Here is a 16,385-nt window from a genome sequence, read left to right on the forward strand (position 1 = left end):
GTGAGAGGTTGCAGGTTCAAAACCCAGTGGTACTTTGAATAATAACTGGTGGGGGTCTGTCTAACCTCAGCTTGCCTTTCCAAAAAAACAAAAAACAAACTGACCCTAAATCAAATCCAACTAATCTAATAAAGATAAATTGAATATGAGGGAACATGAAGATGAGTGTGAGTTGCATGCATCCATGGACAAAGGAAGGAAGTGGGAAGAAAATTGAGATTTTGAAAGAGAAGGTTAGATGGGTATTTGGGGTATTTTAAAATATTCAAAACAGGTTAACTAACTAAGGGTAAGGTAAGTTTTTTTATGACCAAGGAAAACCCTCATCAAGAACGGGCTGTCACTTCGGGTCGGGGATAGGACCACCCAACCTTACATGACCCACTCATGATAAAGCACCGGCAAGCCCCATGCACCATTGTGATTTGATCCTGGGCTTTCAGCTTGACACAGGACCCCGACCACGTGGGTAACCACCCCGGTGAAGGGTAATGGTAAGTTGCAACATGTCTTTCATTGGACGATTGTTAAGAAAACCTAGGAGTGAGTCTAGAATTTTATAAAAGACAGCGTCCTTGACCTGGAATTTCAGGTAAAAGTTAGGTCGTTTTAGAAATTTATGTCATCCACGTGTTTTTATCACTAGATCGTGGTCCGCCTTATATGGCCGGGCCCCACAAGATATCTAAAATGGTAAAAAAAAAAAAAATTGAGATGTACAAAAATGATACATTGTTTATTTAAAACATCTTAGAAAAACCTTTTGTATATCTTTTGCAAAACGTAAAGACCTTAATAAAAGCTTTCTTGATAACAGCCAACAAAAACTTAATGACAATCAGTTTTTAGGTCCTGAATAAAAAAGGGCAATTTAATTACATGTTAATTATTTAAGGTTAACATAAGATTTGCTTAGTTATGGATAAGGAGAGAGCTAATTACATGGTAAGTATTTAAGATCAATATGAGATTCCATATTTATAGTGGAGATGGGAGGCCTTTGATTGTGACTATTTTTTATTTTGATAACATTTACAAGATTGCCATATAAGTAACACTATTTTTTGAGAAAAAAATTATACTATCCAAACAAAATTGGCATTGACAGTTAAAGATCACTTGATGTGAATGTCATTAAAAGAAAGTCATGAATAATCAAAATTTTTTGCTTTGACTATCCTTGCTTTTGATTTTATGATATTAAAGATTAGAGATAGAGACTGGAGAAAAATTGGGTAAGCAAATGATCAGGGACTAAATTTCATTTACCTTTGCCCTAATTTCAAAAAATGACACTGTCAAATTTCTTGATATTGGCATCCAGTTTTTTGGAAACTACCAAACAGAGACCTGACATTACAATTTTTTGTTAACTTAGGTTAAACGTCAGTTAAATTGAATCAACTAACAATAATACATCATACCCGCACATGACAAAAAAAAACTTCCCCTTATCTTTAGATCATTTATTTTATTGATGCTTTGCTGATAAAAAAACACAGGAAGTATGAAAATTTTCAATTTCTCATGAGAATTTGGCAGCTTGAGCAACCATATAATGCAAAAGACTTATTTTTTGTTACATAAACAAACTGCAATTAGGATCAGAGACGGCGATAGGCACAGCCAGCGTGACTAGGTCTCTGATCTTGAACACGGATCCCATCATTTGAAATAGAATGGATTTCATCATACATTTAATCCTATCCATCCAATCAATAGAAATGAATTTTGCATCAAACCATGAATTTTGGCCATCTCCTTTCCCATGATCTCCTTGTGCTTAGAAACCATGAGCAAAACGATTTTTAGGATACCTTTTATTCTTATAGAGATGAAACATGAAATGCTAGCTGCTATTCTTCAAAGTTTGTTTTCTTGAGTGGATGTCAAAGTTTTTTTTTCATTCTAAATTTGTCCGGTGCTTAATTTTTTATTGTAGGTGGACCCAAGTTGAGAAAATGGTATCGGGCAGGAGATGCGCTCTCAAAAGAGGGCCGTGATCTAACTGAGGACGATGAATCTGCAGGTATTATGAATGGTGAAAAGTTTAATTATAATTGTTTCTCTTTTGCTCCTAGGAGGGTTGGCATAGTGGGGTGGGAGTAACAGTCAAGGTTCGATTCCCATGAACATCACCCCACCGGCGCAAACCGATGCCCAGCATAGTCCATAGCTTCAGAGTTTCACGCCACTGGCATGATGACAGTAGGTATGGCAGGCTGAGCCAGCACGACCAGGTCTTTGTGACCGGTGAGTTCTCTTCGGGTTATAAATCGAAAACAATTGCTTCTCTTTTAAAAACTTTGATGTGGGGTACGTGCTTTCTTGATGGACATAAGCAGATGAAGCTCATGATGCCATATTGGTAACAAATAGCGACAGTGAGATTGGTCAGGTTTGTGATTTGGAAACTCATATCTTTTGGAGTGAATTGATTTCTTGAGAAATGTAGCCGCTTGGGATCAGAGCACCAATTGTCTCAGATGATTTCTTGCTCTCTGGCAAATTGATTGAAAAGTACACAGTTCAGTAGTAATTTTCTCTTTGTAATGTGTCATTCGATAAACCAAAAGCTTCCAAATCCATCTCAAATTCCATATTACCTTCTCTTCTGAAACTCCCCTGTTTATTGCATTTGTTTCCTTCTTATCTTCAACAGAAGCTGCTTTTGCAGATTTTCTCTGAAACTCCTATATTGAATTTGTTTCTTTCTTATTTTCCAAAGAGACTCCTTTTGCAGTTTTCCTCTGCTAAGCATTGTATGTTAATCTTGTCACTCTTTTGTAAACAAGTAGATGGTGATATTGTCACTGATCCTTAAACGAGCACAGATAAAAGCAAGAGTGAAGGATAAACAGTCAGCTGTTGATTCCTTTGGCTTTTATGTTGAGGTGACAACTTCATGAGTTTACATTATCTCGGTGATGTTCTTTCTCATGGTTGTTACTGTGTCATCACTTTCACTGTTTTACATGTCACCATAAAATAAGCCAATAGCTGGGGATGAGAAAGATGGGTCATGGGTAAAGAAGGCCATGAGAGGTGTTCGTGCCATCATTTGTCCCTCAAATGTACGTTCTATTGATGTTCATTCCATCAAGCCTTTCTTGGTTGCCTCTTTATGGTGATTGCTGCTTTTGGCAGGAAGGTTTCTTATCAGATATTGGCAGCATGAAGGGGGTACAACATATAGTCTTGCTATCTCAGGTTTTCCGTTCTTCTAAGAGACATGCATTTCCGTTAAAAACTAGAGAACATGAGTAGAACAATTGTAGAAGCTTCTTAGGTAGGTGGAAAGCGCACTTTTCAAAAACTCTCTTCGGAATCGCGATACTCCTCGCTTCCAAAACTTCATAGGAATCTCGATTCCCCCACGCTTCTTTTATGCTTTCCACACACATGGTACATGTTTTTTATATGCTTTTCTCACGTAACTTTTTATGTTTTTCATGTATTTTCTCTCACGTTTTCACTCACTTTTCATGTACTTTCTTTAAATTGGTAACCATCATTGTTAGATTTTAACAAAAATTTAACTCTTTTACTGAAAAATCATGAAATATAAGATTAATCAAATTTTATTTTAGGTTTTATTTGTTTTTTGTTGGATTCTTATTCAGTTACCATATTGCTTCATTTTTTATTTATATTTTACTTTCAAATTCCTATAAATTTCAAAATGCCTATTGTTTCCCACTTCCTCTTCCTAGTTTGACAACCTTGGTTAGGCCCGTTGCTTGATTTACTTTTAAAAGAAATGCTGATCTTATTTGACCTAATAACAAACTTTCACTTTTCAATTGTTTAGGAATTTTTAAGGGGATTGTAGTTGGTTGTTTATAAAGGTAGCAGTGGAATCCAAGCTCTAATGACACTACAAGAAAAATGCTAAGTAGCGACGAAAATTTGTAATAGATTTTTTCTGTCTCAAATTGGCGACGAATTAGCGAGAAAAAACTATCCGTCATTAAAATAAAAAATTAGCAACGAAATATTCTCATCGCAAAATCAGTCACTAATTAGCGAAGGAAAAGTTTTGCCGCTAATCCATCACTAATTAACGATGGATTAGCGAAGGAAAAATTCAGTCTGAAACTCCATCGCAACTTAGCGACGAATTAGCGGTGGAATTTTTACATCGCTAAGCCGTCACTACTTTTCGATATAAAACGGTCTATCTAGGGCGCAAAATTGTTTCTCTGCTCTCTCTCCCCTCTTCCGCCGATCTACTGCCTTTTCTCCACCGTCACTTGATCCTCCTCTCCACCGGCCATCCTTCGAGCAGACGTCGATGACCGAAGCCACCGAACACCACCACCGTCTCCTTCCTCCCTGCTGCCACCAACGACCACCGACTGTCGGTCACCCTGCATCTCTCCCGCTTCCTTTTTCAACCAATCGAACGTTGGCAACCACACTGTCACTGCTTTCCTCCCTCCCTTATGCTCGTGTTCTGGCACCCGATGTCGGTGACTACAAGAACACCCTTTCTGTCGCTCGTTCCTGTGAGTTCCAGCGATGAGACCCTCCTACCTCTCTCACAGGTAAACGCTACCCCGAGTTGTCTTCTCCCTCTTTGTTCCTTCCTTTTTCGGCAGGTCAACCAGGGTGATTCCCCCTGACGCCTGTCACTTTTTGGTAGGGGCGATGCCCCTGCCATGTGTCCCTTGTCGGTAGGGGCTTTTGCCCCTTGCCTTTCCCCCCTATGATAGGCAGGCAGAGCAAGGCCCTTCCTACCCCCACTCAGTCACGTAGAGGCTTCGGCCCTTGCCACTCATTTGAAATTCCACTAGAGGGGGGGTGAATAGTGAAATACGATGTAGATCGATAAAATAAAAAATAAGGCAATAAGGCACAACACAATAAACACAGGATTTATACTGGTTCAGCCGAGTTACTGACCTATATCCAGTCCCCAAGTAAAACACTTGAGCCTTCCACTATAACATCTGAGTTACCAGATAAATAGTACAACACCCTCTTCCTCAGAGGTCTACTTCTCTCAACAGAGAAGAAAAACACTCTCTTCCTCAGAGGTCTACTTCTCTCAACAGAGAAGGAAAACACCCTCTTTCACAGAGGTCTACTTCTCTCAACAGAGAAGGGATACAATCAGAAATCAGAAAGTTACAACACTTTCCTACAGAACCTTCAGAATGATATGCAGAGTATGAATGCACGTATGAAGATTCTCATAATGATCTTTTTCTTTTCTTACACACTCTTGTATTTTTCTGAGAGCTTTTCTTGACTTTTTCTCTTTCTTTTTCTAAGCTCTTTTCTCAGAGTGTCGAGCAGGAATTTTTCTCGTTGAAAGCTTGCTTGTCTATTCACACTGTTGTGTTTGTATATATATAGTCTTTAGAAAACTAGTCGTTGTCTTTTTGAAATGATTGTCCTTTTGGGATATGAGAAGTCAGGTCATTTCAAAAATAACTTAGTGTGAAAAAGATAAGTGTACTATATTGCTTTTTCAAAAAGTCTTCTTTCCATACGAAGCATTTTTGGAGTAGACTATTCGTTGGTGTATTTTAAATGAGTTATTCTTTGTATTAGGTCTTTTCTCATAATAAATGTTCTGTAGTATTTTTGAACGTTGAAGTGTAGTTTATCATGTAGTTTTGTCTTTACTCAATTTAATGGTTTGTAGTACATTGAACGTTGAAATATATTCTATCATGTAATTTTGTCTTTACTCAATTTAATGAATATTAGTATATTAATATTTTTCTTACAAGTCGTCACTTATAATAAATGTATGTAAGTGTGATAAATGTTTGTTGAGTACTTTATTTATAAATGGTCATTTTTTAAAAGCTTTTTTGAATAGCATTTAATGTTTACAGAAGGAATGATGACTTTAAGTAAGTCGACATTCTTGAGTATGGGTTTTATTTATAAATAGATAGTCATTTCTCAAATGCTTTTTGAGGTGGCATTTAATGCTTACAGAAAAAAATGGTCATTTCTTATTTTAATAAAATAATATTTATTTTCTCAAATCGTCAATTCTAAAATGAATGGTTGTGAAGTACACTAAATGCTTGAGTAATACTTATATTACAAATAGTCATTTCTCAAATAAATGCTTGTGTATTATCTTTTCATAATTTGTCTTTTCTTACATAAATGTTTATATATTATGAACCAAAATTTCTTACGTAAAAATTTGTGTATTATGAACTAATGCATTTTGTCTTTTCTTACATAAATGCTTATGTATTATGAATCAATACATCTTTTCACATTTTGTCTTTTCTTACATAAATGCTTATGTATTATGAACCAATACATCTTTTCACATTTTGTCTTTTCTTCATAAATGCTTATGTATTATGAACCAATACATCTTTTCATAATTTGTCTTTTCTTACATAAATGCTTATGTATTATGAACCAAAATTTCTTACGTAAATGTTTGTGTATTATGAATTAATTCATTTTGTCTTTTTCTTTCATATTTAAAATCATTAGCTTTTATATCTTGTCAAAATGTCTTTTTCATAAATGCTTGTAAGAAAGTACAATTAATGCTTTTGAAATCATGAGCTATTATATCTTGTCAAAATGACTTTTTCATAAATGCTTGTAAGAAAGTACAATTAATGCTTTTGAAATCATGAGCTATTATATCTTGTCAAAATGTCTTTTTCATAAATGCTTGTAGGAAGTACAATGATTTGTTTCAAAAAGGTGTTTTTGAAATGCTACAATATACATAACGTATCCTTTTATGAAAGCTTAACTTTTTGTAAATAAATGGCTTGTATGATTTCAAAGCATATAGTCTAATATGAAATATGCATGCTTCTGAAGGTTCTGTTACATATGACTCTAAAGAAGAAAAAAATCTTCATCTTGAGGTAGCCGATCTTCTTGGATAATCTTTATGAATGTATGACCTATCAAGCTTTTTCTTCAAAGTAGTATGATTGCATCAAATAGTTGCACTTGATCAAGTTGTCTTCACTCTTCTTAAGTGAAATAACCTTGCATCAAATACTCGTTAAATACATAGCACATCATATCCAGTCATAATATAACATATTCAGTTTCACATATGAAAGCATATCATATTTATCATATCTCATGAAAGCATATCATGTATTTATCATGTATTATATATATGCATCATGAAAGCATATCATATTTATCATGTATCATCAAAACATAGTTTCTCAACATCATTTTTCTGACAACAGGGCAAGGGCAGCGCCTCTGCCCTTTATGTCTTTTCCGATGGGCAGGGGCAAGGCCCCTGCCGCCTTTGGATTTGCAGATAGGGGTGATGCCTCTGCCCCCATCTCTATATCACTCTTTCATTTCGATCGACAGGGGTGATGCCCCTGCCATCGTAGGGGTTACTTCGGCAGGGGCTCTGCCCCTGCCCTTCTTTTTCCCTCGGTAGACAGGGGTTCGCCCCCCTGCCGTTGTGTTTAAGCAACAACAGTAGAGGGATCTGCCCCCCTGCCGTTGTGTTTGCTCAGCCGGCAAGGGGCAGAGCCCTCCTGCCGTTGGTATTTTCTAGCAGGAGGCGAAACCCCCTTGCCCTTATTTAAGTAACAATGGCAAGGGGATCCCGCCCCTCCCCCCCGTTGTGTGTGCTCGGCCGGTAGGGAGGGTCTGCACCCCTGCCCTTGTTTAAGCAACAACGGCAAGGAGATCCGCCCTCCTGCCATTGTGTTTGCTCGGTCGACAGGGGGCCCTGCTTGTGTTTTTGTCTTTGGTCGAAAACCTGTTTTCTTCTGCTTCTCACTGTGTCTTTGTCTTTGTCTTTGGCCAGCAAGAGTAATGTGCATTGCAGGTATATAACAGAGTAAAATGCGCGATACTTAATGCTAAGCATCGCATGCGGCTTAAAATGTTATGCGAAAAGAAACAAGCAAAATGCAAATCAGATAAATACCCGTGGTAAGTGATGCAGGCGCATCACAAGTTATTTACTTTCTTGGATGCAACACTTTTCAGTTCACACACTCACTTAGTTGTGGATATCTAGAATTACTTTACTAGAGTTCAGAGATCATACTGAGCATGATTTGAATGTATGAAAATAGAAGTGCTCTTATTTTTGGAGTTCGGATTCCATGTTAGTCATGGTAGTAGTTAGCGAAATATTGGAGTGTGTTTGCTGCAGGTACATGTTTGACATTGTTGTGATATGAATGAGTGATTGTATTGCCATGTTTGATGTGACTGTATCCATGCTTGCATGAAGTTATTTTCAATTTGATTATGACTTTTATGTGAAATTGTATCATGAAAACATATTCCAAATGAATGTATCATGTTGATGAATGTGATTTCATCATTCTAAATATTCTTGTGATGAATGTAAATATGATGTGATGGTTTTGCACATAAAAATATTAAGTTATCAATGCATGCATCATAGTTTTTGTGATTGAATGACATCACACACATATATATATATATATATATATATATATATATATATATATATATATATATGTGTGTGTGTGTGTGTGTGTGTGTGCGCATGCGTGATATATATATCAAATCATTACATCCACCATGAATGCCTGATAAATTAGATATTTTCTTTATTATAGCATTCTTATGATTCTCTTTTAACTGGTTAGGATAGTATCCGTAATATCACAGGAAAAAATGGCTACAAACCGTGAATGGATGTATCGTAGGATAGTTGACAATGAGGTATCGCTTGAATATATGAATAGTATTGACAGTTTTATTAAATTTATAATGGCAAGTGTCAGTACAGTGGATCCCATAGGTCGGATCAGGTGCCCCTGCACGATGTATAAGAATAATCAATTTGTAGAACTTCATAGCGTTAGACATCACCTATACAGAAAGGGTTTTGTGAGTGATTATCAAAATTGGACGCTTCATGGTGAAGAATTTTGGAACAATTTTGATGCACGGGTGAATGTGGTGCAGGATAATCCATATATGGATTCGATATTTAATGTTGCAGGACCAGAACTGGGTTCTACTATGGGTCCTAGTGATGAACCAACTGGGGTAGAGGAAAAAGCAGCAAACGATGCAGATAGTAGATTTTATGATTAACTTAGAGATGTTGATGAGCCACTTTAGAATGGTTATGAGGGTCATACTATCTTGTATGCAGTTCTTCAACTAATGAATTTGAAGTCCGAGTATAATTTGAGTCAATCATGTTTTGACTGTTTGTGCTTTATTGTGAAGAGTATGTTACCCAAAGATGAGAAATTGCCATAAAATTTCTATTGTGTGAAGGTTATAATCAACGCTCTAGGTATGGGGCATCAAAAGATAGATGTTTGTCCAAATCACTACATGTATTTCAAAGATCAAGAAAATAGCAGATCATGTGAGCATTATCGGTTCAAGCCAAAGACAAGAGACAATGATAACACGATGTCAAAAGAAGTATCATACAAGTCGATCTGCTACTTTCCTCTCATACCTAGATTGCAACAATTGTATATGTCTTCAAGAACAGCTAAACACATGAGATGGCATGCAAATAAAGTTCGACATGATGAAGACAAGATCACGCATCCTGTTGACGTAGAAACTTGGAAGCACTTTGATCGTACTCAATAGACCTTCGCAATGAAAGTGAGAAATATTAGGCTAGGTTTATTTACAAATGAATATAATCCATTTGGGAGTAGATGTGTCACTCTATATAACCTTCCTCCAAGCTTGTGTATGAAGCATCAAAATCTTTTTTTGTCTCTATTAATCCCTGGTCCAACCTCTCCGAACCAAAATCTTGATGTATATTTAAGGTCATTGATTAATGAACTTAAAATATTGTGGGATGACGGTGTTCTCACGTACAATGCCCACAAAAAACAAAACTTCAATATGAAGGTTGTTGTTCTATGAACAATCAATGACTTCTCTGTATATGGTATGTTATCTGGTTGGAGCACACATGAGAGGTTGACATGTTCGTACTGCATAGAGGATACAAAATCTTTTAGATTGACTCATAGAAGAAAGCTATGCTGGTTTGATTGTCACTGTCGATTTCTACCTAGCGACCATCCATTCTGACGACAAAAGAATGTGTTCCGAGCAGGCACAACTGAAATGAAAGATCCACCTACACAGTTGTCTCGCATAGCGATTTTAAGACGATTGCGATATTTTTTATATAGACTGACAGATGCTCGTAGTCTGACGCCCTTCCTTGGATTTGGGAAGTATCACAATTGGACAAAAAAATCTATATTTTGGGAACTATCATATTAGCCGACCTTATTAATACGACATAATTTGGATGAGATGCATGTGGAGAAAAATGTGTTTGATAATGTGTTCAATACAGTAATGAATGTCAAAGGAAAAATGAAGGATAATCTAAAGGCCCGTATGGATTTAAAAGTAATATGTAAAAGACCAAAATTAGAACTCAAAGAGTACAATGGCAAAGTACTGAAACCAAAGGTAAGGTACGTACTTAGACTAGATCAAGTAAAACATGTATGTCAATGGTTGAGACAATTGAGATTTTCAGATGGATATGTCTCTAACATTGCTCGGGCGTACACTTTAGAAGAGATTTTAAATTTCTTATCTATGTACTTTGAACATCACATTTCAACATGTTACACTTGCCCTCCTCGTAATGATGATGGAGAACAATTTACTGTAGCTGACAAACTATCGATATTTCAACCACTTGGGCATGCCTTTGGTAGTTGCCGGTCAAGACTCTTGGAAGATTAAGAGCAAGATGCAACACAAATCTATATCCTTTTTAATTGCTCTATGATCGACCCTTACATCTAGTAAGTATACTTAATATGTAACACTAAGTTCTATACGTGCGTACATGGTTCGGTAATATAAATATTTGTTAAGTGCAGACGATTTGATCTAGAGTTGTAAAGAGAACTTTCACATCTCATTGATTCAAAAGTACAAAAATAACGTAAAAATAAGTTTGTGGCATGGTTGAAAGAGTTGGTAAGGACGATGACATACATTCTTTCCGTATAGACAACAATAAGTTACTTCATTGGTCGTGATCACAGTCATTGTTTATGCTTGTAGGTCTGCCATGGTGATGTTAATGATCAAGGAATATGTGATTTATAAAATGGTCTGACCAAAGTTATGCAATGTTATAATAGGTACATCATAAATGGTTGTCGATTCCATACAAAAGACTATGGTGTAAACAAGTCAACGATGAATAGTGGTTGATCCAATTGTATTGCAAGTTAAGGATAAGTTATCCATGATTAGCAAGTGATGTCATATCTTATGTTTGAATATATTGAAATATTTGATGTGAATGATTTGAATATATTGCAATGATTTGAATGTATTGCATGAAGTTATTTTCGATTCGATTATGTATCTATGAAGATATAGAGTTGTGTAACTGATCCAAATAAAATTTTTATTTGTTAGAATATGGTTCGTGGAGGTCACAGTGGTCGAGCACCCAGTGGTAGTCAGTCTCAACCTTCATCTTCACGGGCTGCTTTGATAGGTATATCATTTAACTAATTGTATACTTGATTAGTTTAAATGTGCATTGTGTGAAATTCTAACTTATTTTTCTATAGATGATGTTTTGCCTGCACATGACTCACCTACACCAGCTATTCATACACGTCACGAGACAACGCCGGATATAGGGTCTTCTCAGTCTGACACACGATGGCTCGTTCAAATAGTGTATATCGATAATCGACAGTAAGTATTTTATTTTCACTTATCCAATACTTATCTTATAAATAGTGTATATCGATAAGTTATGTGTACCAATTCATATGCAACGCGAGGTTCGAGCTACAAGAAGTAATACAAGAAATTAGGCAGTCACTAGTTCAACATCTTTCAGGACCGGTCGCTCAATAGAAAGAGTACTCAAAGGAGGTGTTGGACAGATTGTGGTCCTCATTCATGGTATATAATCGTTTATTATAGCTAATGTGTTTGATATTTAATGTTTTGTTATAGTCATGTCTACTAACTTTCTAAAATTATTTGTAAGCTTCAAATCACTTCACGACTGCGATAGAGGAGCAGGACACGAGGCAGATATGGCAGAAGGTGGCTGCTAGTCGATTTGCAGACATGTTGCACAATATGAAGACTGCATCAATAAAAACATCTGATAAGATAGATGATCCACTGCAGTGGAAGGGTCATGACCCTCCTACTATCAGGTCAGATTTTTGGGATGCAATGTGCGACAAGTGGGTGGGGTATGAATTTCAAAACCGCTCAGCAAAGGTTGCACAAAACTGAGCGAAAATGCCTGATGCCTATCTACACACAGGTGGATCAAGAACTTTTGGGAGTCACCTGAAGAAAATGGTAACACATCAATATATATATATATATATATATATATATATATATATATATATTGTCAAATTTATAAGTATTATTGCATACTTTTTAAATGATTTTTTTTATCATTTAACCTCACAAGAAGCAGAAAAATGAGGCATTGTGCCTTACAAGGATGTGTTTGTTGAAACACATAAACGTAAGAGCACTGGAGAGTTCGTATCAGAGAAGGTGAGAGCGACAACAATATGTATTTATTGTATTAATAAATATTGTAATATACAAGTTATCATGAATATTGTAATTCTTAATTATTAATCTATACTGTAATCATTACTTTGTAGGAGTCATACGAGCAACAAATGGTAGAGCGATATGACAATGACTCTACTTGGCATCCGCCTTTTGATCATGCAGCATGGGTGACTGCAACTGGTGAACCCAAAAAGGGTTGTGTGTTCGGGTTTGGGAGTAATATGAACACCACACCAATCGTTGTCTTCTCCAGCCAGAGCTCTCAGAGTTCTCCTGCCAGCATCAACTCAAAGCGTCCGATTGACCCGACTAATTCTTGAGATGGTGTCCACCAGCTTGTTAAGGGCACAATGCGTGACTATTTACATGAAGCAATTTCCGACGTTGTCCGTAATGAGTTATACATTTTTTTTTAGAACAGAAAAACTTCGTCTGCAGGTGCCTGTCAGGTATGAAAGTTTCATGTTATTTGTTTCATGTCGTTAGATTTTAAGCTATTATATACATGATTTCATCACATATGAGCATGATTTCATCACTATAAAAGTTTTTTACTGTCTTATAACACATATAAATTATTGAGTCACTTTGAAAGGTTTTTGACAACATTAGAACACATATAAGCATGATTTCATCACTATGAAAGTTTTTTTATTATCTTAGAACACATATATGCATGATTGAATCACTATGAAAGTTTTTTGACAACCTTTGAACACATATATGCATGATTGAATCACTATGAGAGTTTTTTGACAACGTTAGAATACATACAAGCATGATTTCATCACTACAAAAGTTTTTGACAACCTTAGAACACATATATACTTGATTGAAGCACTATAAGAGTTTTTTGACAACATTAGAGCACATATAAGCATGATTTCATCACTATGAAAGTTTTTTACAACCTTAGAACACATATATGCATGCTTGAATCACTATGAGAGTTTTTTGACAACCTTAGAACACATATATGCTTGATTGAAGCCCTATGAGAGTTTTTTGACAATAATAGAACACATATAAGCATGATTTCATCATTATAAAAGTTTTTAACTGCCTTATAACACATATATGTATGATTGAATCACTATGAATATTTTTTGACAACATTAGAACACATATATGCTTGATTGAAGCACTATGAGAGTTTTTTGACAACAATAGAACACATATAAGCATGATTTCATCACTATGAAAGTTTTTGATTGCCTTATAACACATACATGCATGATTGAATCACTAATAAAGTTTTTGATTGCCTTATAACACATACATGCATGATTGAATCACTATGAAAGTTTTTTGACAATATTAGAACACATATAAGCATGATTCCATTACTATAAAAGTTTTTTTACTGTCTTATAATACATATATGCATGAGTGAATCACTATGAGAGTTTTTTGACAACCTTTGAACACATATATACATGATTGAATCACTATGAGAGTTTTTTTACAACATTAGAACACATATAAGCATGATTTCATCACTATGAAAGTTTTTGACAACCTTATAACACAAATTTGCATGCTTGGAGCACTATGAGAGTTTTTTGACAATATTAGAACACATATAAGCATGATTTCATCACTATGAAAGTTTTTGACTGCCTTATAACACATATATGCATTATTGAATCATTATGAAAGTTTTTTTACAACATTAGAATACATATAAGCATGATTCCATCACTATGAAAGTTTTTTTACTGCCTTATAACATATATATGCATGATTGAATCACTATGAAAGTTTTTTGACAACCTTAGAACACATATATATGCATGATTGAATCACTATAAACATTTTTTGGCAACCTTAGAACACATGTATAAGCATGATTTCATCACTATGAAATTATTTGACTGCCTTAGAACACATATATGCATGCTTGAATCACTATTAAAGTTTTTTGACAACCTTAGAACATATATATGCATAATTGAATCACTATGAAAGTTTTTTGACAATATTAGAACACATATAAGCATGATTATGATACAAACGATATTTATTTGACAGCCTTATAACACATATATGCATGCTTGAATCACTATGATATTTATTTGACAACCTTAGAACACATATATGCATGATTGAATCACTATAAAAAATTTTCTGACAGCCTTAGAACACATATCTGAATTATGTTAATGTCCTTCACTTTATTGCTAGCTAGTCTATGTGTAATTCATTCATGTTACTTTGATTGCCTTACATTAGGTGCATTACATATAATTTATTTCATTATATTTTATTTATCAATACTAACATTTCTTTTCTCTTGTAGGATGCTGAAGATAATCAGCGTAGAGGAGCTGATGGAGGCATGGATGAAGGGGCAGATCGAGACAATGAAGAAGATAATGCTCAAAATCTTGGCGATGATTAGATTCATGTGTTGAATTTGTTGTACCTTCTTATTATTTCAAAAGAAACTCTTTGTAAATGTTCATTTGTAAATAATTAGAACTTGGCGAGGATTATAGTGGATCGATAATTTTTTTTACCTTGTATCTTGTGTTAAATTTGTTTAAGTTGCTTTGTATATGTATTTTTTATGCGTACTTTGTTCTTTATACACAGGATATATAAATTGTATAACGAGAAAATTTATCTCGATATTTATATTTCAAACAATTTTTTTTTTAATTTTTAAATTTTTTGTGATGGATTAGCGACAGATATTATCCGTCGCTAATTAGTATTTGCCTCCAATTTAATGACGGATTAGGAACATATATTTATTCGTCAAAAATTGAATCGGTTGATGTTTTGCGATTGATTGTAATTTGTTGCTAATATAGCAACGGATGTGTATCTGTCGCAAAATCAAATCCCTACGGATTAACGATGGCCTTGCGATGAATCATGGCATTCGCTAATTCATCGCAAATTAGCGATGATAGTAGCGACAAATATTTTCCGTCGCTAATTAGCGACTAGGAAATTGTGATGAAAGTTATCCGTCGCTAAACTCTTCAGTGATAGATTTGCGATGGATTAACGATAGATTACGACCATCACTAATCCACAGATTTCTTGTAGTGTAAATAGCAATGCCAAAAAGTTGGCTGAGAAGGATGAAGAGCTGGTGAAAGCAACAGGAATTCCATACACCATCATTAGAGCTGGAGCATTATGGGATATTCCCACTGGCGAACTTGGTTTCAGCTTCCAAGAGGTTGTTCACAATCATCATTCTTCTCAATCGCAAAAAAATAATATTATCATAAACAATGTTGCTTCTGGAAAAAGATATAATTAACAGTGCTAATTGGCTGCTCCACCAAGAGACAATGGCCACAGGAAGAATGCATCCCATACTTTAGACTAGGGAACCAATGCTCTAGATCATTAGATATTTTCTCTAGTTGTCACTATTCATTTCTTGCTCTTGTTCAGGGGAGTGCAGCACAAGGAACACTGAGCAAAGAAGATGCTGCTGCCATTTGAGTGGAGGCACTTGATGCAATTCCACAGGATGGACTAGTTTTTGAGGTCAGTGGTTACTTTCCATTGTAACCTCAAACTTGTTTTTCCGATTCACTGCTACTATCTGGACAATCTTCTGATGCAAATCATAGCTAAAAGTAAGATAGGACTTCCATTGATACCAAAAACTGTAACTTGAGAGTTTAATGCATTCCTTTGATGATGGTGATAGAAAATTGATTTGATTGGCATCGGGATGTTGTTTCCTAAGAAACTAAGATTGCTTTATTTGCATTCAAGTAAGTTTTTTATAATATTTTTCATTTATTAAAATGGACTGTATCTTGGATCAAGTGTGGTATCGGATTGTTACGTGGCCACACTATCACTTG

The 16,385-nt window shown here is 35.3% G+C and overlaps 1 protein-coding gene across 1 annotated transcript; it reads left to right on the top strand.

The window, feature by feature from the left end:
- Positions 1–2,156: 2,156 nt before the first annotated feature.
- LOC149841124 (uncharacterized protein At2g37660, chloroplastic-like) lies at positions 2,157–16,014 on the top strand. Its single transcript, XM_090005195.1, has 8 exons — positions 2,157–2,253; positions 2,346–2,398; positions 2,799–2,894; positions 2,994–3,074; positions 3,148–3,210; positions 3,833–3,874; positions 15,611–15,742; positions 15,964–16,014. Exons 1-8 carry the CDS (start codon positions 2,157–2,159, stop codon positions 16,012–16,014), a joined length of 615 nt encoding a protein of 204 aa, XP_089861321.1.
- Positions 16,015–16,385: the final 371 nt, after the last annotated feature.

The sequence above is a fragment of the Nuphar pumila genome, chromosome 4 (genome assembly GCF_984573655.1).
Source record: "Nuphar pumila chromosome 4, dmNupPumi1.hap1.1, whole genome shotgun sequence".
In the NCBI taxonomy this organism is placed as follows: Eukaryota; Viridiplantae; Streptophyta; class Magnoliopsida; order Nymphaeales; family Nymphaeaceae; genus Nuphar; species Nuphar pumila.

What these genes read in the sequence shown, in the direction of transcription:
- LOC149841124 (XM_090005195.1), top strand. Translation starts at nt 2,157, where the DNA reads ATGCCCAGCATAGTCCATAGCTTCAGAGTTTCACGCCACTGGCATGAT. An exon ending in ATATAGTCTTGCTATCTCAG is followed by an intron (nt 3,211 to 3,832) that starts GTTTTCCGTTCT and finishes AGGGGATTGTAG; the next exon opens with TTGGTTGTTTATAAAGGTAG. An exon ending in TTGGTTTCAGCTTCCAAGAG is followed by an intron (nt 15,743 to 15,963) that starts GTTGTTCACAAT and finishes GCTCTTGTTCAG; the next exon opens with GGGAGTGCAGCACAAGGAAC.